At 39.0% G+C, this 24,867-nt stretch overlaps 1 protein-coding gene across 3 annotated transcripts in view; it reads right to left on the reverse strand.

Annotated features, from left to right (window-relative positions):
- Positions 1-24,867, reverse strand: part of Ppargc1a (PPARG coactivator 1 alpha) — a 633,817-nt gene that overhangs the window by 31,810 nt on the left and 577,140 nt on the right. For all 3 annotated transcript variants that reach the window (XM_041643754.1, XM_041643753.1, XM_041643752.1), the window contains 5 exons: positions 9,821-10,015; positions 7,546-7,668; positions 6,477-6,681; positions 2,484-2,529; positions 2,301-2,374 (listed from right to left, as the gene is read on the reverse strand). In XM_041643754.1, the coding sequence (XP_041499688.1) occupies positions 2,301-2,374; positions 2,484-2,529; positions 6,477-6,681; positions 7,546-7,668; positions 9,821-10,015 (643 nt within the window). The remainder of the gene's footprint in view (positions 1-2,300; positions 2,375-2,483; positions 2,530-6,476; positions 6,682-7,545; positions 7,669-9,820; positions 10,016-24,867) is intronic.

Genomic DNA, 24,867 nt, shown 5'->3' on the forward strand with positions numbered 1-24,867 from the left:
AGTGCCTAACTGCACAGGTTCTGGTCTCTCTCAATTAACAGATCACTTTCAACTGTATGCTATCGAGCTGCACAGTGTTGTATCTTCTAAAACCTGATAGTGTTGTTCATTGGCCCATGGACTGTTATTAGATAAGATGATAAAGTTTTATATAAATGCATGGATTGTGAGTATGATCATTTGTTTCTATTAAAAGATACAATTAATGTAAATTTCTAGAATAGATATTGTCAAATTAGTGTGTGTTGTGTGTATGTATATTTGTGTGTATGTTATAGCAAAACACAGAAAATCACAAAAAAAAATCCAGAAAAAAATCCACTCAGATTATCATTCCTCAAATAAACATGAAATAAAATTTGGAGAGCCTCATGACATTTCATTAGTGTGATTTATGAGAGGAAAGATGAATGAATTCCTGGTGAGCACACTGAAGCTCAATGCCATGCCCGCTGTCTCCTAACAAAAGTATGGGATTTGAATGTACATTTATATGTTCCAAGCAAAAGTAAAATGAATAATGTCATATCAGTTTTTCAAAGAAACTCACCAACTATTTGTCTTTGCTGGTCAAATAAGAAGGCCTCTCATACAGAAAATATGTGGACACAACAGTTCTTCCCATTAAAGTATATAAAGTATAACTTACTTAAGACATCAAGATAAAGGCTAGAGAGATGGTTCAACTGTTTAAGAGCATGTTCTGCTCTTCCAGGAGGCCTGAGTTGCATTCCCAGCACCAAAGTCTGGTAGCTTTCAACTACCTGTAACTCCAGCTCCAAGTGTATCCAACGTTCTCTTCCATATCCCTTGGGCATCTGCACTCATGTGCACAAATCCACACTTACAGACATATAAGCATAATTTTCAAAACTAAAAGCAATTATTATAAAAAGAAACAAAGTTATGCATATGCTTGCCAGTGAATGTATGCATGAATGTGTGCATGTATTTATAAACCTGTTTGTATATGAGTGTGTGTGTGTGTTTGTATATATATATATATATATATATATATATATATATATATATATCATCTGCATACACACACTATGTACCATGATATTAACTACTCTGCTGCTTGACCAAACCATGCAATCATGCAGTAGACCTTTGATAAGAAGGTAATTTAGCAAACTCAAAGTGTGAAATTAAACCTAACGACAATGACCATGGTGCGTGTAGGCACCACAGTTCTGGTTGAAAGCATCTTGTCTAACGTACTGTCCCTTTATCCTTATCAGCAATGGCCAGAGCCAAGGCCTTTCTGGTTTAGACTTCCTAAGACTTATTCTCTGGTGGATGCCAAGATCCTCCATTTACAACCTAAAGCACCATTTACAACCAACTCAGAAACTTGCCTAGGAACTCTTCAGTTAGTCCAAGTTTTAAAGCTTCTTTGTCTCCATGTAGCACATGGACTAACTAGAGCAGTTCAGAAGTCTCAAATGCTCAAATGATGGAGACAAAGAAACAAAGAATATATAGATATATATTCATACATACATACATACACACATTGTGGTTTGCTAAAAAGGCATATTTTCATTTTTCTCCTTTTCTGGAAAGATATATATAGGAATGATGTATATGAATATATATTAATACATATATATGAATGACAGATAAATAGTAGATATATATGTATATAATAGCATTATACTGCTAAATATGTCAAAGAGTAAGAAAACCTTCTACATGAAGTACTGACAATAAATTTGAATTTAAGGTTTACCTCTGGTTTTCATCTTGGTGACATTTCACATATTTCATATCACTAACTTATTTTTTCATCAAAAAATACCACTCTCCTCATTTGGCCACTGTGTACTTGATTAAAACCACTTAGATGTCAATCACTGGGTGGGAGATCAAAGATGTTAAGTTCAAAATGCATTGCATAAAATTCTCAAAAGAATTAATACAAATATTGTTACTAAAAAAAGAAACTGGAAAAAACATTCAGTTCTCCTCCTCCTCCTCCTCCTCCTCCTCCTCCTCCTCCTCCTCCTCCTTATATCTGGGTGTCTTAACCTGAAATAGTGTTCTTTGAGAATCCAGATCAAAATCATGGTCACAGGGGTAGGGCTAGTCCTGAGTGAAACCATCTCTTTAACACACTTTTCAGTTTAAGGTCTTGGGGGTTTTGGTGTTTCTGTTTTGCTTTGAAGTAAGCAACTGGAGACGCTTTGCAGATGACTTTTTATCCAGTTCCACTTGTCCTTTATGAAAGTGAAAATATAGCCTATCATTGAATATGGATTTCACAGAGAGAAGTTCCAACTGAAATAAAAGCTTACCTGCAGTTCCAGAGAGTTCCACACTTAAGGTTCGCTCAATAGTCTTGTTCTCAAATGGGGAACCCTTGGGGTCACTGGAAGATATGGCACATTTATAAAAACAAACTGAAATGGAGTTGCTGTAGCCAAATGTACTAGAACCCCCTTCCCTTTCTGAAAGTGGTTGCATTTCTTAATACTTACTTTGGTGACTCTGGGGTCAGAGGAAGAGATAAAGTTGTTGGTTTGGCTAAAGGAAAGAAGAAGAAACTAATTATAAAATAGTGAGTCTTTTTCAGATCGACTTTCTGCTATACTCAAGTAGGAAACAATGAGGCAACTGTAGGAATCAAGTAAGGGAACCCTGAATGTTGGCTGAAAGACAGACTCCAGTCCATTATGCTAAAGCAAATTCCAAACACCATTTGAATCAGTACAATACCATTAGGAAACACATACAAACAGAGAATTTTCCCACAAATGCACCATCTCATTAAGGACACAAAATTTGCATCATATCATGAAAGAGAAATATTGTTTTCTGTTTTTAATTTGAAATCAGTACACGGCTTGTTTACACTAGGAAATAGCAGAGTAACTACGAGGTGACAGATCGTTATGAATATTCAGTTAGTTTTACGCCGAAAATGCATAGTTTTATATCTAGCCCTGAGAATAGGAAATTTCTGAGACTAAGACTCGAGCAATAACCATCATGGAGAGATGATGACAAATTGCGGACTTTGACCCGAATGGCTTCAAAGGAATTTGCATCCCAAATCTGATAGACATGTGAAGGCATCACATTTCTCAGCTAAAATATCAACAGACATTCTTCTATGATCACTATTCCTTTCTGTCCTGAGTGTCACAGAATCTTACTTCCTTTGGTGTCTTTTCTAACAAGAAAAGCAAGAATAGGAATCTTCTTGCTCTAATACATCAACTACTTTTCTATGTCAGTCTTGTGTGTTGAGTGGGAAGAAGAGAATAAATGATGACAAATACATTATATATATATATATATATATATATGTTTATCTACAGCTATGGATGTGTGTGTGTGTAAGATTTTGTCCTTTTTTGCTGATTACTTTCAGAAAGTCAATAAGTAACTATTGTATAATATATAACTTTGTATAAATCATAGCGTTGAAACGAAAATGGTCTCTGGAAGAGTTTCCTACTTTATGGTTGAAAACTCTAAGGCCCAGAGACGCTAAACGATGCCTACAGGGCCATAAAACCAAATCTTGGCAGAGTTGGACACTAAGATGTTCCCTTCCTCTTATTATCAAAAGGAATTGAATTCAATACACTTTAAAGAAAGTCAACCAACCCTAATAATCAGGATTCTTTGAAATGTAAAAATATTATTCATGTCTAAATTAGTCTGGAATAAGGTACTTTATGTGAAAAATAGTATTTACATATTTAATTTGTAGATTAGAATTTAGTTTTGAAACAATTGAATAGTAAGTATATCATCTATCCGAAGTGCATCCAAAAATATGAAGCTCATGCTGTCTTCTACAAATTAGGTACATTGATTAATTGGCTTTTACATATATACCGCTAGATGAGCTGATTGTACATTAATTTTTGAGTATGCCTAATTTAATCAGCCTTTCACAAAGAATAAATTTATGAACAAATTTTACTCACATTTATGGTATTTTGCTAATAGCCAGGATAATTTACGCAGGTTCTATAGACAATACTACCCAATTAGGAACAGTGAGATAAATCACACAATAAATGCACATTGAAAATCAGAAACGGGGATCTACCACAGGCCATGTTAAACTCTCACGCAAATGTTTCCAAAATTCGGATAGCTAGATACAAGGAATCCCAAGAGCAACAGAGGGAGAGAACTGGCCCCAGCCATGCTGAACACCAGCAGAGTCAAGCAGAAAATGAGAGGCCTATGCAGGGTGCAGTCCTCCAGTCGACCTCAGACTTGAACCCGTGACTGCACATGGGCTCACGGGTACTCTTTCACAAGCACTATTGATTTTATTTGTAGGGAATTTCACCGGTGCTATTCAAGGACTGCTTGACCACAAGCTGCTAGGGCCCTTACAGTTACCCTTCATGTAGATGCTATTTTTGAATAAAGATGTGTGTGAGTGAATGAAAGAATGAGAGCCGAGCACACACCGTAGACTAGGCAATTATTCTAAGGAAGCAAAAAGTGCATAGTGCCACCATGTAAGGAAGAACAGAACAAAAGCCCAGTCAGGAACACATCAGCTCAGGAAGAAAGTCACCTCCCTGTCCTCCAAATAGTCTCTGACTGTTCACATGACTTCAACTTTTTAATTTGAAAAACTTAAACAATCTTAGAGGGTAAGCACATATTGGTTATTAATCATAGGCTAGGGGTCATTTTCCAAGCCTTCTAATAACTATGGAATTCCTTTTTCTTTGGATTCAGCTGGCTTTGTTCTGGGATGAACATTTTAGACCTTATCACAGATTTATACTTTAAAAAAATTCTTCATATACCTGGTCCCCCTCAGAGAATCCATTTTTCTGGGAACTATTTAATTGTTCAATACCATGGTTTGTAAAAGTTTATGGTAATATTTAAAAGTAAATAAACTTTAAGAAAGTCTCAAACTCTAGGGAGAGAATACAAGGGGGCGGGGGAGAAGAAGAGAGAAGGAGGGAGGGAGGGAGGGAGGGAGGGAGGGAGGGAGGGAGGGGAGAGAGAGAGAGAGAGAGAGAGAGAGAGAGAAAGAAAGAAAGAAAGAAAGAAAGAAACAAGAGACAATGAGAGAACTTTAAACTATAGGCTAATTGGCCAGACTCCTTAACATAGGATTTCAAAGAGCTGGAGAATTTCAGTTCCGTGCCAGATGAATGTATGGTGGGAGCTGGTCAGGAGGAACCCAGTGGATTCTTCACTCTCTCACTACACCAAGCTCAGTGAGCTCCTTTTCCTAGGTCATCAACATCATCAGTCCCCCTGATAAAACAAAACCAACACAGCAATGATAGACCTTTGGACCAGGGGCCAATCCTGGCCGAGGGAGCTGGAAGGGAATCGGGCGTGTGGAGTTCAATTCATCTTCACAAAGTGACAGACACAGGTTGATAGCAAGTGGGATACATCCAGCAAAGAGAACAAAAAGAAAAGCAAACAAACAGCAACAACAAAACCCTAATGGAGAGCCAACTTAAAGCAGGAAAGTTCCTAAGAGTCTTCTAAGGTAGGAAGACAGAGGGATTACACACCCCGAGAAAGAAATGCCTATTAAAATCAGCAGCAACAACAACAATACCTGTTGTATGAAAGGATCCTGGCTCACACCAGACAGGGACTACCACCCTGCAGCTGTAATTTAGGGAGCCAGAAACACAAAGTAGGGGTGTTTGTAGCTACTACAGAACATGCCTGTGTCTAGGACAGGAATCCAGGTAGGAAGCAGAAGTTGGCACTTTTAAAGCAACGATTACTTTCAGAAAAAAACCCTCTTTCTGCATCCCGGACTACCACAATTGGAAAGAGGAGAGCTGAAAGAGGAAACTGTTTCTGGGCCAAGAGAGATTTTCCCCAAATCATCCGAATCTGCCTTGCAAGCATCACCCTCCTGGCTACATATGGGACGAATAAAGATCACCCAGATGTTTTGTTTAATCTAGGTAGTATTTTTAAAATAAGAAGGGTGGAGGAAATCAGGAATTTCCAAGTCCTTACATGCAAAGTTAAAATCTGTGAGCATAGCAGGTGGTCTTAAAAAGTAAACCAAGAATGTACTTAATCAGAAAGACTGCGTAAATGCTGTTTACTGCTTCCCAAGGTAGACAGAAGAAATCTCCAGCGCCTCATTTTTTCCATGACTGGAAAGGGAAAATTAAAGAGCCTTGCGAAGAATTGGCAAGCGACCGAATATAACCGTCAATGATCTCAGTAATCCAGATGCGTTAAACCTCAAAGGTGTTGTAATCCCTGCGGCCCCCCTCCGCCTAGTTTAACAATGCAGGTGTCTTCAGAGTATATTACTCACGCTGTCTATCTGCCAAATACGATACTTTCAAGCTGTGTCCATGGAAGATCCCAGCCCACTCCCCCACCCCTTTTGTCCCAGACAGACACAGATAGGAGCAAGCGCGGGGTCCACTTGCTCATGCTTCTCAGGGGCAGTCAGCGCCCCTGCTGGCTACTGGTTGTTGCTGGTCTGGCATTACCTTGAGCATGTTGCGACTGCGGTTGTGTATGGGACTTCTTTTTGGAGGCGCATTTGTCTCTGCTGCTGTTCCTGTTCTCTGTGGGTTTGGTGTGAGGAGGGTCATCGCTTGTGGTCAGATACTTGAGAAGCTCTGAGCAGGGACGTCTTTGTGGCTTTTGCTGTTGACAAATGCTCTTTGCTTTATTGCCCCATGAATTCTCGGTCTTAAAAACAAGGCATAAAGAAAGCTAAAATTAGTGAAGTGAACCTTATCAGAATGGATATAGGTTTTCTGAAGAGATGAGATTTTCGGTGAAGTGCTCAGTCTAAGTGTACTGGATCTATGAGCTGTGAATAATTGTTTGCAGAACAAGGAAGAAAATTACATTTAAAATTCCTAAATGCCATTTATGCAGCTTTTTATTTCATTTCTCCTACATCCCGATGCTCCTACTCAGCAACATGTAACTAACAAGACCCTACAGCGCCTTTACTGTGAGGAAAGAAAAAAAAAAAGAAAGCTGCTTTAAACCTTAATTTACCGCTGATTGCTGAGGCCCAGTATTCACAACTCTCTTAAGTACCCCTTAACGCTTCGCTTTCGCTCACAGCGAATGGCAAGACAAACATTGTTTAATACAGCCCGCTAACTGAATTATGTCATTGCCAGCATTTTCTCCAGTTAATGGCAGAGACGGATCTTTTGCAGGGAATTCGAAACCATCTTTCTCAGGTTAAACAGCTGGCAAAAACAGCCATCCTGCATCTTAAAGCCGTCCACAGACCACAACTACCAGCCTACCAGTAAATCGTGCCGTTGTACAGACCACTGCATGCATTAATCAAGTGGGAAAGGAATTACACATTCCAATCATCAGAAAAAACAATGCCTAAGGGAACTCTTCCTACTATCCCCCAAGCACCAGTGTTTGGAGACAAGACACACTTCGGGTCTGCTTCCCTCTAGGGGCAGCTGCTGGATCCTGGCTGAATGAACACATGCAAACTTTATGTCCCTTCGTTCCACAGATTTGTGCCATCCCCACCCTTTTGCTTTTTGCTCTGTTTTAAAAGGTTTGCACACACACCTTAACAACTGCAGGGCTTGTTCTGATCCTGTGGTTATGGTTCGCATGGTTCTGAGTGCTAAGACCGCTGCATTCATTGTAGCAGAGCTGAGTATTGGCTGGTGCCAGTAAGAGCTTCTTAAGCTAGACATGCCAGGGAAGGGAAAACAGGAAATGTTATACATCTTCTAAACTTCAGACTGGTAACTGAAAGTTGACAAAAAGCAATTGAATGTCTCTTTAACTATACCACACTTTAGCACAAGAATGGTAAAGGAAACAGCTTTATTAAAAGTAAGAAAAGGTTTTATCATTACAGTGCTACCTCGGAAAATATTCCCTTACCGTTTATTTGAGACTTGGCATTGTTAGCCTCAATTTTTAAATGACTGTTTATGTAGAATAATGGTGCAGTCTTCCCTAAAACGATTCCGAAAGCAAAACTACCTGGGGGAAAGAAGGCTGCCTTGCCCACTAACGCTTTGGGGGCAGAGGTTAGATACTAAATCTTTCTCCTTTTCTTCTATCAAATTTACATGATCATCAATAAAAACATTTCTGAACCATATTTCATAACTAAATATATAAGCTGATGAATTAAAACTATGTGAATTAGAGCAGTGGCCAGCACTGGTGTGAGGGAAGAAAGGCTTTGTGAACACGGTGTTATTCAACAGCCTACCTGTGGTTCACAGCACAAGACAAGCATTTGCTGTTGGGGGCTTGCATCTTTGCTTTTTGAGTAAGAGCCTCCTTATGCAAAGACTCACTCCTCCCTAGCCTCCTAAGCAGCTGGGGTATCCGTTTGCCCTACAATGCCTAGGTTTAGCACTTATTTCATGACCCTAATTTCTTCATTCAATGACTCTCGAGAGCTTCCCTGCCCTTGCATCCTATCCATGCTGGATGCCTTTATCTCCACAACACTTCCCAGCTGAACAAACTGTACAGATGCAAATCCTTGCTGAGGAATTAGGATACTAGACTGAGAGCCAGTGACACATGGTAGGCATGGGGAGTGAGGAGTGATTTACACATGTAATATTCTCCTGAAGAGCAGAAGTCTTAGACTACAAAGAGGAAACAAGCAGATCTCCATATGTTCATGTAGAGTTCCTTCAGACTTAACAGTTTGGGAGAATCAACCTCCAAATAGCATGCCAGAGTATTTTATTAATGTTAGAACAATGATGTTCCATAATTTACACAGCGCTACTCTTCCATGAGATTTATAGCAACTGACAAATGGCTATCATAGATGGGGAGGCAAATGGCACTCAGAACTAATAAAATTCTGGTCAAGCTTTTAGTTGAAAAGAAACGTCACTCCTCATGGCCAATGGATTTATTCTCCATTGCCTACCACAAATTTCAGAAACTTGGGCTGAAGATAACCTATTATTTTTCCATCTTCTTAAGAAATGCTGATCTAAAGTCTTAAGCTACAGCATACTGCCTGACTTGCAATTCTATTTTTAGAATCATAAGCAAAGAAATGTAAACATTATTATATAATCTGTAACAGCAAAAACATGGGAAAAAAACTAAACACCTCACTGGTACTAGATTGCCTAATAAATCAAAGTATCTCCATACCAAAAAAAAAAAATACTATGCAACCACCAAAATTGTTGCATATGTCGAATCCATATACATAAACACCAATAATAGACCTGGCAGGTTAGATTTGAATATGTGCACATATATGTGCATATATATGTGTGTGTGTCACAATAATAATTAAAGAAAAAGAGGCTATTAATTTGAGAACAGGGATCATGGGAGGGTTAATAGGAAGGTACCAAGGAGAGAATGGAAAAATGATAGAGAAGGGGAAAATTGATAAAATTATATTTTAATTTAAAATTCATATAAATAAAGACATCTTTAAAAATCATAAAATACAATGACATATCCATCTTAAATTTTAAATTAAAAAAAATCAGTTATTTTGATAAGGTCTTAAAAACCACAGGTAAATGTTTAGTCTTTTTTTCAAATCCGCTCTTCTCGTAAGGCTTTTATCATGAACTTGAATAATTCTTAGAGAAACGATCACACACATAATAAGAGTGAAAGATTGTTGTCATAAACAACTTTCATTATGCCACATAAGAAATACCTTATCAACACTTTTAGTAGGGAATTACAGAATTGGAAAATCTAGGCTGACTGGTAAATTTCTTTTCATTTGAGTCTGAATTAAAAACCCAAACCTGATTATTCCTCCAGAGCCATGCACTGGTCAGTCAGTGCCAACTCTGACCACTGTTTAGACAGTAGAAAGGGTTCTTACTAGAGACGGCTCTTCTGCCTCCTGAGGTGGAGGGGTGCCGTCAGGCATGGAGGAAGGACTGGCCTCGTTGTCAGTGGTCACGTCTCCATCTGTCAGAGCATCAAATGAGGGCAATCCGTCTTCATCCACAGGGAGACTGTCCAGTGTCTCTGTGAGAACTGCTAGCAAGTTTGCTTCATTCTCTTCATCTATCTTCTGCAGAAGCAGTGAAAAAAAAAATACAGAAGACATGAGTGAGTTGACATGAGGAGGCAGGCACCAGGATTAATCAGAAGGCTGAACACGTCCGGGTGGGTGAGGAAACTGTATGTGAAATTCTCAATGCCCATGCCAGAACACAAAGATTATGTCTTCTACAAACTCCTAAATCGTTTTTAGTCTAAATCATTTGATTACCGGTTTTATCCCAGGCTTTTTCAGACCCAGGCCAGCTGGCCTTGGTGAGTCCCTGATAGAACATACCCATTGTCTCAGTGTGTGGGTGCACCCCTCACGGTCCTGAGTTCCTTGCTCGTGCTCTCTCTCCTTCTGCTACTGATTTGGACCTTGAGATTTCTGTCAGGTGCTCCCGTGTGGGTCTCTGTCTCTGTCTCCTTTCATCGCCTGATGAAGGTTAATATTCAGGAGGATGCCTATATGTTTTTCTTTGGGTTCACCTTCTTATTTAGCTTCTTTAGGATCACGAATTATAGGCTCAATGTCCTTTATTTATGGCTAGAAACCAAATAGTGGACAATGAGGACTACTTAAAACCCAAGAACAATGGCAATGAGTTTTTGATCCTACTGCACGTACTGGCTTTGTGGGAGCCTAGGCAGTTTGGATGCTCACCTTACTAGACCTGGATGGAGGTGGGTAGTCCTTGGACTTCCCACAGGGCAGGGAACTCTGATTTCTCTTTGAGCTGACGAGGGAGGGGGACTTGATCGGGGGAGGGGAAGGGAAATGGGAGGCGGTGGCGGGGAAGAGACAGAAATCATAAATAAATAAATAAATAAATAAATCATTTGATTGCCAGATGCATTTACTGATCTTGGAGCTGTCTGGTTTAGCAATCTGCTAGGTCAGTCCTTAGTACTCCTGCATTTTCTGTTGTGTTCACGGTCATTTTTCACATCCTTACGTCTTCTGCCTCTCACATAAGAAATCTCAGGCCTTATGAGAAATGTAAGCATCATCTAATCTTCATACACAGTTCTTAGATCTCTCACTCACTATGCCACCCCAAATATTTACACAACGTTTTCCTTGAACACCATCAGAAACTTGAACTACACAAAGGGAATCTACACACTTTTGTGCTTTCACTTATAATTTCATCACTGCTTACTCCAAAATCATTTATTTCTCTTCCTGACATCCCTCTCAACTTAAGTCATAAATCTCTGCCCACTGGATACTTGTACCATATAATGGTTCTCATGTCTCCAAAACCCAAACTTGGGACCTTTCATAGCAAAACTACTACTCTGTTTCTTAACTCCTTTAGTTTGACTATCAGTTCTTCTGACTTGTGCTCTGAAATGCCTGGGCTCCTTGTTATAAAATCAGTTGCTAAGGGGAAACCCCCCTTTGCATTGTATGTTAACTAAACTCATCTCTGGTGCCAAAGATATAACTTCAGCATAGTATGGTTTCCAGTAGGGGTTTTGCTTCTGTGTTGTATTCCAACCTTCTGTCCTTCTGCCTAAATTCATTTTTATTGATGCTCACACAAACTAACATCATCCTGTGCCTTCCATGGATATTATTGAATGCCTTAATCTTGGCAATGTCATGGAAAGGACTAAACATGGAAGAAAAAAGATTGAACTCTTCCCTTGAGTCGAAAGGTAAACTGTCTATGAATGATATGAACAAATTATATAAAGGATAATATTAGTCTTGGTTCTCTGTATAAAAGCTGTAATGTCTATATCTGTTAATATAATAGTGAGTTCTTGTCTATGCATGTAATCAATGAACCCCAGCACTGGGCACGTGGAATAGATACTCCCTGATTACTCAGAATAATTCATTGACAGCATTTATTTGCACCCATAGAGACTGTGCACATCATTTTCTATTCTTTCTTTTAGAATTCTACATTGTTTATCCAATTTGACCTGTTTCCAACATTCTTTTTCTTTTTTCTTTTGTCAAGTTCTGTATGCTATGACATTAACAATATGGCTAAATTATTCCACAAAATTCTATTACAAAATGCACCTAAGCAGCTGACATCTAATAGAGCTGGCAATACCCACCCTTCCGTTCTCACTAGCATTGAACTTTGGTTAATTGACCTGACAAAATTACAAGAATCATAGAAAAAGACAGCTAATCAGAATATCAAATTGTATTACTAGAGAAATTAGGCAGGGCCTTATCATGTAGACATTCTATTTTCACATGAAAAAAAAAATGTTTTCCCTCATTACTGGTCATGCTCTATCTAGGAGTCAAATTACAAGCTTGGCTTTTGTTTGTTTATTTGTTTGTTTGTTTTAGGTTCAAGAGGCCAGGAAGAATCATTTTATTCTCTGTGGGCATTTAAAAAACTCTTTAACACTTGCATATGGCACGTTCCTACTGTCCCCGGGTTGGAGGCTATAGACACATTGCAGTGTGACAAACAGATTGAGTTTTAAGTTCTAATGAAGAAGAGAAACTCAACCAGAAGCTTTCAATCCATCCCTTTCAGAGGGCACACTTACTTCCATCAACCAAACCTTCCTCACAATCTAAACTGCACAACAACAAACCAACCAACCCTCAGTTCCCAATGCTTCTGTGTCCTTCCATATACTCCCAATAAAAGAAATAGTAAAATATTTTCCATTTTCTAATTTATACAATCATTTAGTATCCAAAAATTCTAATGACTCAATTTTTGGTACTCGTAAATTCTAATTACCACCATATACCAAAAATAAACCAAAATTAAATGTAAGTCATCAAACTTTTCTCAATAAAAGTATACTTAAAAAAATATGGTACTGTAAATCTTACCAAATTAATGAGATTTGCATTACTATAAATGACTATAATTCTAATAAAATAATCTTGGAGGTCCTCTCAAATACATACACATACCCGAATATATGTGCACAATTTCATTAAATTGAACACTTTTCATAAATGCCTATCTCATTTTCAAAAAGGTTCAATTCACTGAAGTCAAAAAAGAACTCAAGAAAAATTGTTAAGAGTGTTTACCAATAAATGAGTAATTTTGTTTACCCTGATTTAAATTTTGTATTTGGCTTTCCAGAGAGACTACACGCTGCTATTTGCTTTCAATCACAGGATACAATAGCGCCTCAGCTCTATCCGCTGGGTAAACAAACTCTGGTAATTCCAATCAAGTCAAAATGACAAAGAACACTTAAATTAACTAGTTTTCACCAATTTCTTTAATAAGCCTGAGCAAATGTATATGCACACAATAGCAGAAATATTGGAGCCTGATAATGTCATAATTAATTTACAAGATCTTATCAACCCACCAACTTTTGAAACCCTTGAAATCACAGTAGGAACGGAGGGCTTCTGGAATGGGATATTGCTACAGTAAATGTGTGCATGTTTGAGACATGGGTGAGGAGGCTACTGATATCCAAACAGTACATAAAAATAAGACCAGCCTTTTTACACCATCAATTAAAGATGGTTATTGGGTATGTTTACTATTCCTGTATGTTCAGGTGCTCCGTGACCATTTATTTTGTAATGTTTGTTCTGAATTTTGGAAGAATGGGTGTTATAATTTCAAACTCTGCTTTTTTTCATTAATTAGGGGAACCTAATGATTTACCTCTGCGTCAAAGATCAACCATTTTTCCTAAGTGTAAAATTGAGCGGCTGCTGTCCCTCACTGTGGCAATTTCAATTAGTTTTGGGTGAGTTTCAAAGGTCATCCTCACAGAGAAGACAATGGATATGACAAAGAGGACTCTGTTAAACAATTAACGTCACTTTCCACTATTGCTCTGGTCCCAATTTACAGAGCAAATAAATCAAAGTCACCACGGATGAAGCACAGAAGCCTATGAATACATGTCTGTTCACATGAGACAGAGAATGGAAGCACATGCGTGAGCCAGGTGACACTGAACGGGACACTTTCACAGCCTTGACCTTTGCACCCCTCTCCAGTCACTTGAAAGAATGATATTATAAGATGGAGTATCTCTTGGCACTGTCTAAAACAGTAGTTCTCAGCCTGTGGGTCATGACCCCTTTGGGGATCTGTAACATATATCCTGCATAGCAGACATTTACGTTATGACTCATAACAGTAGCAAAAGTATGATTATGAAAGAGCAAGAAAATAATTCTGTGGTTGGGGGTCATCACAACATGAGACACTGTAATAAAAGGTCACGGCATTAGGAAGGGTGAGAACCACGGCTCTACCAGATTGAGAAGTAGAGAATCTAGAATGGAAGAGCTGATCAGCACAAGGGGCGTGGACATCACCAGCTCCATTTGATTCCTTGCAGCTGAAGAGAGCTAGAAAATCCTAGGTCAGCAGGCACCTCCGGAGCTGCTCTGCAGCCATCAAGGGCATGTCCTGTGGGCAGCTTCAACCCTGGCTCCTCCTTCCATGGTCCAATTCTGCTGCTAGTAGTCTGACCTAAATAAAGGCCTGTGTTTCTGTAAAACTCCACTCTCCAAGGGCTCTCCAGGAAGAAAGGAGGCGCAGCAACAAAACCTCACTCCAGGTGTAAAGAATTTCCTGTGACAGATGATACACTGGCATTTGTACTAACAACCCCAAATCTGGAACCTACAGCAATCCCGAAGCCACGCTTCATCGTTAATAAATAATGGTTCTGAACAGTCAACAGACTCTGGAGTCTCATTGCTGCTCTGTGAGTCTTCAGTGTCCTGAAGTGGCTTGTGCACTGGGTGTGATATAATCCAAGTATCACAACTAAAGATGGTAGACCATGTTCCTATGGGCTCCCAAGGTCACCTAAAGATTTAAAATCCCAGATGCAAGGCCTGAACTGGACTGTCTTGCTTTCCTCATAAGAGCAAAACGGATCTTTCAACTGATAAAGAAAACATGGTGGTTGGGCACACAGTAATGTCAGCTTATCCAGCCACATGCCCTAGAGAGCAAATAAATCCACCCAATCAGAGAGAAGATGAAGGACTGGGTTGCTAAGGGACACCTAGAGGGAGAAACCCAGAGGAGAACCGCATGTGGCATTCCCAAAGGTTTCTAAATGCAGCCTATTATGGAAAGACCATGCCCTACTCATGATAGTAATTTTTTCTGCATCTTGTAGCATTGCAATTACACTCTGCATCCCCACATTCTCACACTCGCTTGATCTCTGTTTGATAAAAATAGTTTAATAGCCATTTAATCACAGCTTCATTATCCTAGCTCTCTTAATGTGAATTAGGCCATGAGAATTCTAGCTTCCTCATTATTCAAATCATCAATAAGAAGGAAACAGGGGGGGTCTTCTTATTGCTCACTAATCAATTTCAGTTTCTTAGGAACTGTTGACTCGGAGATCAAACTCTGTGAGAGGTCACTTAACCTTACAGTGTCTCTATTTTCCTGTGCAAAGTTTCGGGTTTTCTGCCTCATTCCTGTTATGGAATTTTTTTTATTCTTCTGAGTTTATGATAAACAAAAGTGTCAATGCAACTTGAGAATCTTCAAGATGGGTTCCCAGAAGTATTTACAGTGTGCATGCCCATCATCCTGATTACTCACATTTGAATCTTCTTCCATGTGCACAATCTACCACTGACTTTCCACTCCGGGCCAGCTTCCCCCAAGTACCCAGCATGCCCTAGGCCTCTTTCTTGCCCTATCCTGCTGATTAGGAAACAGCTAATGAAGATGAAATTAACTTCTCCTTTAAGTGAGGCCTAATTAGGAAGGGAAATCTGCGAGAGTAACATCTGGTAGTGTATTCCAAAGCCAAATATAAATGACATTTTTGGATTATCCACGATTTTGGATTATTTGTTCTGCCACATCCTACCAAGAGTTCAAATAACTAAGAAGTGACTTTTAAGATGGATTTGAAAGTTCAAGTGAGAAATCCAGTTGATCACAGGTACCCTTGCCTGAATCTCCACGCATAGAGTTCTTCAGTTCCCTGGGTATAAATTGGCCAACAACAACAACAAAGATGTCTACATGTGTGAATTTTAGATTTGATGCATAACATTCAAAGATTCGGAAAAAATATTCATTCAAAGTAAAGAAAATAATAAGATTTTGCTGTTGGTGTTGTTTTGAAATGAAGTTAAAAGTTAGCAATCTAGACTAAGGCCCTGAAGTCAAGCTGGTTTTCATTTTTTTCTTTGAATGGCTGTAGTCAGGGTAGATGCTGTTTCTCCCTTTAGTGCCAGTGTGAGCTCTGAGTGGTTTGGGCTTTTGAGGAAGTCGGGGTGAGGAGTTTTGAATATCTTTAAAAAGCTCTTTTGCACCTCTTTCTTCTTTCCCTGTACCTGTCACAATCCACTGTGGTATTTCTTGCTTCTCAAAGCAGGGGCACCGAAAGCTAGTCTGCCTCCTTTCTCCCACAGCCAACAGGAAACAGGTAAGGTCTCCACATAGCCCACTTTGGGGGGGGGGCTCCTTAACCTTTACCCATTCTGTAAAGAGGGTCCCCCAAAACATTCCACTAGCTTTTATCTACTATAAGGAACACAGGCAGAAGAAAGCATGACATTAAAAAGCCCACAAGCAAACATAAGGAGCAGACAGTAACTCAAATAGATCTCCTTAACTTCTAGCATACATTAGAAAACACTTCAGTGTGTTTCAGTTTTTAGAGAGACACCAAGGGTTTGCTTATTGCCATTTATCCTTAGGACCAACAACTTCTGCTGAATGCTAAATCTGTTGCAGGAGGTCCTTCTGCTCCTCCAGCCAATAGCCGCTGAGATACCAGCCCATTGGGGCATGGTCTCTCTCCCTTTAAAAAAGCAGCCACTTCCTTTCTCGCTTTCACTTACTTCCTGCTCTGCTTCCTGCGACTAGACTCCCTTCCTGATTGTGCAGAGGGCTGTTGTCTGGGACGGTGATCTGTTAGTTTTTTCCCCTTTAAATAAATAACTATTTTATTAATCATAATTCTAACTGGTGTGGGATTGTTTTTGACTTACACCTTCACCTTCATAAAGCTGCTAAAATTTGGGAGCCAAAAAAAATACAATTTTTAATTCATTATTGGAGCACTTCACTACAGACACACAGATCATTTGAGATGTTATACGTTTATAATATCCCTCTTAGAACCATAAGTATATATAACAAGTACATATTTTTAAACAGGATTAAGTAACACACACATATAAATATGTGTATATATGTATGTATGTATGTGTGTGTGTGTGTATATATATATATATATCAGTATCAGTCTGTCCTTGTTGACTAGATAACAGTATATAATCAATACTTAATATTCTCTGCTTCATTTATCCATTTTAACCAAGGAAAGCAATGATCAAGAACTAGGGATAATTCTTACAAAGATGAAACAAAATTCAAGTGGAAATAAAATACAGGAAAATCTGAAGATATTTTTTTCTGCATGGATATATTTAGATCTGTAGGAATCCATTTAATTCCCATGAATACATATGGCCCTATTTAAGCAGGCATAAAATTCATATTCACATCTGTACTTAGACTCCATTCTAACTTATTAACTTATATCATAATATTCATGAGTTAATAAGTATGTACAGAACATGTGGAATTCATTATTCTGAAGCTGCCGTAGGAACCAATGTGTAGACACAGGAAGGATCGATAGAATGGTTGGTGTGGGTAAAATGAGCTATTCCAGAGGAGAAACAGAAAAAGTGACATTTTATATCTATTTCTCACAGTAGGAGGAATAAGGAACTGAGTGGTCGCATTGAGCAGGAAGCTCAACGGACTCAAGAAGAATCAGCAAGGCATTCTTTTTGACCTTGGCCGTAAATGAAGAGAAACATCATTGCAAAAAGTGCAAGGGCACCAGACAGCCGGCTAAGAGAACAGATGCTTCCGTTCTCACTGCTAGCAGCTGCACAGCCTCAAGTGGAGCAACTCAAATCTGGCTGCATTGCATGATCTAGAATGACCATCCTTTTCACCCCCCCGCCTCTGAGTTTCATGCTGCCCAGATGCCTAAACAACCCTGATAAAAAGTCCGTCATGGCTCACCCTCTCTCTGCCAGTTCCTACGCATGCCCTCTCATATCTCTAAAAATACAATAAAAACTCCAAAGAGTAACATGCCTGCTAGGTGTTCACCAGATGATTTATTATCCAAATTATTATGATCAGCTACGCAGGGTTAGCCCACACTATCACAGGTTAAATGGGGCAAATTGTTATCCTTTTCGAAGTCAATATCATGTCACCCATCAATGTCACCCCACGTACCTGCCCGAATTCTTGCCATCTGGTCCACAAAGCACCAATCATTCTCTCCTAAGACCTTGGCATTGGATGTTTCCTATTCTACAAGTCTCTTCTGCCAGGTGGCCACAGGTTCTGCCCCCTTTTCTTTCACTCACTCAAATATACCCTCTCAATGAAGCCTCTGCAATGATTCTAGAGACATTCTAGCTACTTTCCCTAGCCTATTATTCTTTTGGCACCCATCTCTATAGTTCAGAGTGTATCTTACTGATTTTTCTTGCTCATAAGCTATCTAAAACAATGTCTCTGAAAGGGCTCTATTTGATTATTAATTGGATACTTGGCATAAGAAGCTGGGAGTACAGCTGAGTGGTGGAGAGCTTGACTAGCGTGTGGGAGGCTGTGGGTTTTGGCAAAGAAAAAAAAGACAGTTGGCATATTGGAGATGGCTAATTTAAATGAATAAGAACTTTTCAGAACACCCAGAATATATTGTGACATTTCATTTTTCTTTTGTTTTTAGTTTTGTCTGTAATTTCCACCTCCTCCCACCCCCAGCATATTTATCTTCTTAATAATGTTTATCTTAGACTATGATTTAGAATTAGTTTGCATTCATCTCACACAGGCCAGATGATAGCCCAGGCAAGCAGCCAATATATTCTTGGTGTGAAAGAAGGAAATATGAAGAACTAGGAACACAGAGGGGCTACTTCGTTTTGTATTTGAATTTGTATTTTGGATTTGTCCCATGGACTCTGAACCCATAGGAATAAATGCAATGCCCACGGATGATAAAAAGAAGAGATTTAGATGAGCCCTTTTCAATACAGAGGATAATCCAATCAGCCTTGTGTGGGGGAAGGACACTGGAACACATCACCATGCAGCCAATTTGCAAGCATGTCAGAAGAAACAGAATGGTTGTATGAAAAGAAAGTCATGCCATATAAACTTATGATGCACCCAGTTGGGAATCCCAGGGGACCAAAAGAGAAGAAACAAATAACCCATTCCATCGGGGCCGGAATTCCCTGTGTCACTACATAACCAGGTCTTCCCTGAGCAGTGGGTTTGCATTCATCTTAACCTGGGATTTAAATTGGTGTTCTGTGAAACAGTAGACATTAGTGCAGTCACTATAAGAACCAACAGTGAATATCAGTCTCGTGCATGTTATATACTTATGTTGCAGGTTTTAAATACTTATATGTTTTAGAAAGAAAGAATTCCAATGAGTTATTTAGCCTATAATGAACAGAGGAGACAATGCCACTGCATTAACCATGCGACTGAATCATTTTGTGTTTGTCTCAGGATTAGGAAGGAAGGAAAGAAGGTAGGGAGGGAGGGAGGGAGGGAGGGAGGGAGGGAGGGAGGGAGGGAGGAAGAAAGGTGAGGGAGAGCTATGTGAACTTGGAAACACAAACATTTAGGATTTCTCAATCCTCTTTGATTAAACCAAAATAGAAAATAATCTGTTCCTAAAAGTAATTATAAGATACCAATCATTATTTTACAGCTATTTTTTTCTGTTCATTTAGTATTATAGTTCTCTTAGATAGGTTTTATTTTAATTTAAAATATCAAAAAGAACAGTTTACTTTTAAACCTATTTTCATTTATTCTTTTATAATTTTGTCTCTGCAAGCAATGTATTTTGATGATGCCCACTCCCAATCCCTTTCCTACAAACTCCTTTAGCTCCCTGCTAAGTCCCTTTCCCAACTTCATGACCTCTATTTCTTTAGTTTTAATGATCCATTGAGTCCAGTCCATGTGGACATAGATGTAAAGCTATCCAACAAAGTATGGTCAATCTACCAAGGGTCACCCCCCCCCCCGCAAGAAACCCAACTATAGTCATCAAATGGCATCAGAACTCAGCTAGGAGAGGAACATTGTGAGTCCCTCCCCTACCCATTCAGTAATGCTGGCTGACTTGATCTTGTGAATGTCTGAAGCTGGCAACTATAGCTATAGCAACTGATTTTACTGAATGCTTCCCATGTTTCTAATGCTGAGTTAATTAGTATATACGCATTATTTCCTTTAAACTATCTATTTAACACTACTATTAGTCTAAACATCATGCGCCTAATGAGAGGCAGAGTTGGATATTAAGTTAAATATATTTGATAAAATATGGCTAACCACATTCTTTACTGGAATTTTATGGGAGAGTTTATAGAAAAGGGGAGCTAACTTGAGCTATTCTAATCTATCATCATATCGAAGGCAAATCTATATTTAACAACAAATAAAACCAAAATGTCTGGGAAGCTATATGCAAAGAAACAGAGCAATCCTCCACGTGGCAAGAGAGGATGACTTTGAAAATGCTTCTCACTTGTTTTGCTAGCTCATGTTCCATCATAATCCATCTTTACTCACAGTGGATATGATTGGTTGTTCTGCTAGAATGTTCTTTATCTTGCTTTCATGTGTTCCTAATTCCCCCATATAAAAGCTGACATTAATCATTCTATCATCAAAAAAGGTAACTTTGCACAATCGCAGATTTTCTAGACATCTCAAAGCTACCCACTTCCTTTCTGAATAACAGGTGCCTTAAGAAACAGAAACAGAGTTCTGGACCCCAGTGTAGATCACTTAATCTAGATCTGTAAATCAACATTTCCTAACTTCAGCAGGGTAGCATCACTGGAAATAATGAGTGGATGAAACCCATCTGGATAAGGATCCAGAGTTACAGAACAAGAAGAGGAGCAATCAGGTAATTTAACCACTCATCCTTTAAAGGCTTCCATAATACCGGGATATAATAACATACGAGCAGCAGAGAGTGAGAGTGTAGTGTCAAGTCATGCAATACTGTTGTTGCATGGGGGATGAAAAGAGAGACTCAAAGTATTGAGCAAATTTCTCAAGGTCAATTCCCAGCTGATCTAACTCTGCATAAGAATGGGAAAGAGAAACAGAGAAAAGCAGAGAAGGAGAGAGTAGTTGAAGGAATAAGCAGCTTTAGGACGAGAACTTCGGTGAATAAGAAATTAAATTTATAGAGGTTGCATTTCAATAGTCAAAACTTGTAACCAGCAATCACTCATGAGCCCTCTTCAGTCCAGACATCAGCACCAGGTCTTCAGATAGGAGATGGCTATAAATAACTTATAAGGTTTTATTGTGGCAAATTAGCAGACTACATGAATCAAGGACAGAGACAGTGCTTTTTTGGAGTGACGATGTAAGCAATCTTTATTCTATATATGATAGTACATTTTCTGCCTAAAAGAAATGCTTAGACAGCAACATCATAAAGGTCAATGTTACTTGTTCACAAAGACTTAGCACCACGAGATATGTGTGAGATTGCACAGCTGCAGATCCCCGGCACCTGGATCTATGTGGCATTTCAGGTTAGGTACACTAAGAAGCAGACAGTGTCAAATGATCTGATTACTGTGCTAGCCCAGCAATAGCATAGAATGAGCGAAAATTGTCTCTGGGTAGCTGCAAGCTATTCAGAGGCGAGCCTGTCCTCTGTGGGGCCATCTGGGGTAAAGGAAATCAAAGTGTGCTTCCTGGTAATCCTCTGTGCTGTCCCTGGCCCTTCCCCAAGAGAGCAGAAGCCATTAGAGCTGAGATTGGATCTGAGACTCCTTGAGCAACTTTCATATCCCACTAAAGTGTTCTGCACAGAGGAGTGGGCTGTCAATAAATAATTGCCAAATAAATACAATATGAGAGCTTCGTTTTCTCAATGATTTCACATCTAACAAATCTACATGGGGTTTGCTTGCCAAAGCGTCTGAATAAGTTTGCAATCTCTTAGGATTTAGATGCTGAGCTTCTTTTAAATGCCACGCTGAGTGTACCTTTCATGAAGAATCTTTAAACACTTTCCACTGAGTTAGTTCTCAGTGAAGGCTCCTTTGTGGCTATTGGTGATTGGTATGCATATGCTGGGAGCATGCTTCATAAGGTAGCGTGAGACACCCTTTAGACAGAGTGTCCTAGAAGAGCCATAATGTTTTTTAAGTGAGTTAGATAGCAGAGCCTTAAAAAGCACATTCCCCTGTAACAGCATGGAAAATAACAAGAGTGGGCCAGGCCAATCTGGATGAGAATTCAAGAGCTACAAAACAGCAAAGAGAAAAGTTAGGTAATGAAAACACTTCCCCTTCACTCCCTTCCATAATACCAGGATGTAGTAACACACAAGCCACAGACAATGAGAGGGCAGAGTCAAGTCAGGCAATGCTACTACATAGCACGTGGGAGGACCAGCACTCAAAGTGCTGAACAAACTTCTTCAAGATCAAAGATCTACCGACCAAAGTCTGCATTTGTTCTGATCTAGGCCAGTGTGATGGTTAGTTTTGCCATTGGATCCTGTTGCTTCCCGGGAGAATAAAAGAAAGTAACATTTAAAGAAGTATTTTTTTCTTAGAGTGCTATTTTTCTTCCTTAATATTCAACATTTAAAATGTTGTCGATGGAAAATTCCAATATATTTACTTCCAAAGAAATCGTGGGCCATAATTACCAAATTATGTGTCCAAATCTGTGTTTTCCAATAGATAATGTGCACCTTCGAGTTAGGTATTGTGATTTGCACATCAAAATGATCAGGGACAACATTAATAATTACTATTTGAGACTTTACTATATACCAGGCATTCTTGATCCTGGGAATATAGCAATGAACACAAATAAATAAAATCCTTTCCCTCAGAGAGCTTATTTTGAACAAGAAAGGAGCCCAATGACTGACATCCTAAATTACTATAAACATGCTAAACAACTGTGAAGAACAAAGAATAGCTAGGGCAATATGAATGCTACTTGTGGTTAAGAAAAGCCAAACATATTTAAGAATTAGATTTAATTATAAAACCAGAGCATGAATAGTTTGCTTAGGAAAGACTTCACACTGAGATAACTTAGAAGCACTTAAAGTTGAAAATATAGTTGGTACTACAAGGACTGGACTCACAGAATAGCTGGCTGCTATCTTTTATACAAAATGAAAAGTAGCTGGAGCGCGGTAATTCTCAATACCGGCTACTCAATAGAATCATGTATGCACTTTTAAAATATTTATGCTGTAGCCCTTACTCCAGAGCAATTAAATCAGTACCTTTGCAAAGGGGAGTTAGTGTTTTTAAAGCTTCCCAGGTGGGATTCTAATGGAAGCCAGGATTGAGAGTCACGCCTTTAAAAGACTAAGTGGTAGAACCTTTGAGGAAAGAGGAAAATGAGTGTTTCCATCAGGTGTCCAAGCAAACAGAGCTTGCCAGTGAATAAGGTTCACTTGTCCTGCTGCTGAATGCCCAGGACCCTTCACGCGTCTCAGAAATACTGATGTTACAGCCCATCCTGGAGCCTGGACTACGGGGGCTTTCATTTCAAAGTTCCAGTGTTTTCTTCAGCGATTTGTCTTAATCTTATTTTAAAACTTTTAGCTTAACTAAGTAGATCTCTAGTATAGAAAAGGGACACCTACCAACCAAGAGCTTCTACTAGCAATGTCAAATGGATGGTTTGTATAAACCAACAGCATACAGACACATGGGTGATAAAATTAAAGGACTTCTAGGGGAATCTGTATGAGCACATTTTTTTAAATCTATTAATATGATAGCATGCATTTCAGATTAAATAATTCAAAATATTTACTGAATTTGGATTATACTTTTAGATGGATTGAATTAATATTTTGCTCATAAAACATTATGACAGCAAATGGAAAGGAACCTCCAGTGTAAAAATAGTAATAGAATTTGTATGAGACTCTAGCAAGGGTCGTGGACCAACAGAATCCTAACAGTACCTGTACCTAAGCTGCTCTGAATCCTCAGTAACCCAGTTGGTAGCAACAGTGATAGACAAACTTCCCAATACTCTTGGGATGGTGTAGCTATAATCTGTATTAGCTAGAGTTGGCTGGTCCCAGTGTGGATCCCTTTACTTCCAGGCACTGTGTGAAAACAACAGTTTTAGCAAGTGATAGCAAAGTAGTTAGATGCCACTAAGGCATCAATTGCTGCTCAATTTGTCCCTGGATGAGCATTCGATATTCTCCAAACATTAACCCAAGGCCTCTCGATTCACTGCTCTCCTCATCAATAGCATGTCCATTGTGAATAATTACACGACATAGATCGGAAATCTTATGGGATTTTTGCCTTAGAAGAATGAAATTAAGTTCTAATTTTGTAACATAGAAACTTGTGTCATTTGGAAAGTCACTTGGGGCCACTGAACTCAGCACTGTCAACTAGAGAGGGTTGCTTGGTAATAGTACGTGATGCTGTACGTCAAGCATACCACAGACCTCCATAGAAACATTTCCTACTCAAAAGAATTTTCAAAATGTTGCATCATCAACAAATAAAAAACATTCCAAAGATATCTCAGCAAGCTGTATGGCATAAGAACTCTGACTGAAGATGAGCCGCAGCCTCATCTCCACCAGTGTGATTGGCCATAGTTAATAAAAGGTCCACAGATACTGATTTCAATTCCCAGCACCCCACCTAGAGTAATATTATTTTTAAAACAAAGTAGGAGCCAGCAATTCATAGGAAATATAAACAGAAAATAAATAGATTGGGTTTTTTAGGATGATAAAGGAAGAAATAAACTGATTTGTCTTATTTAAAAATAAGACTATTCTTATTTTTAGGGGACATATTTTTCAACA

The sequence above is a fragment of the Microtus oregoni genome, unplaced genomic scaffold (assembly GCF_018167655.1).
Source record: "Microtus oregoni isolate MIOR12 unplaced genomic scaffold, Mior012 000090F_ref0000504, whole genome shotgun sequence".
NCBI classification, from domain to species: Eukaryota; Metazoa; Chordata; class Mammalia; order Rodentia; family Cricetidae; genus Microtus; species Microtus oregoni.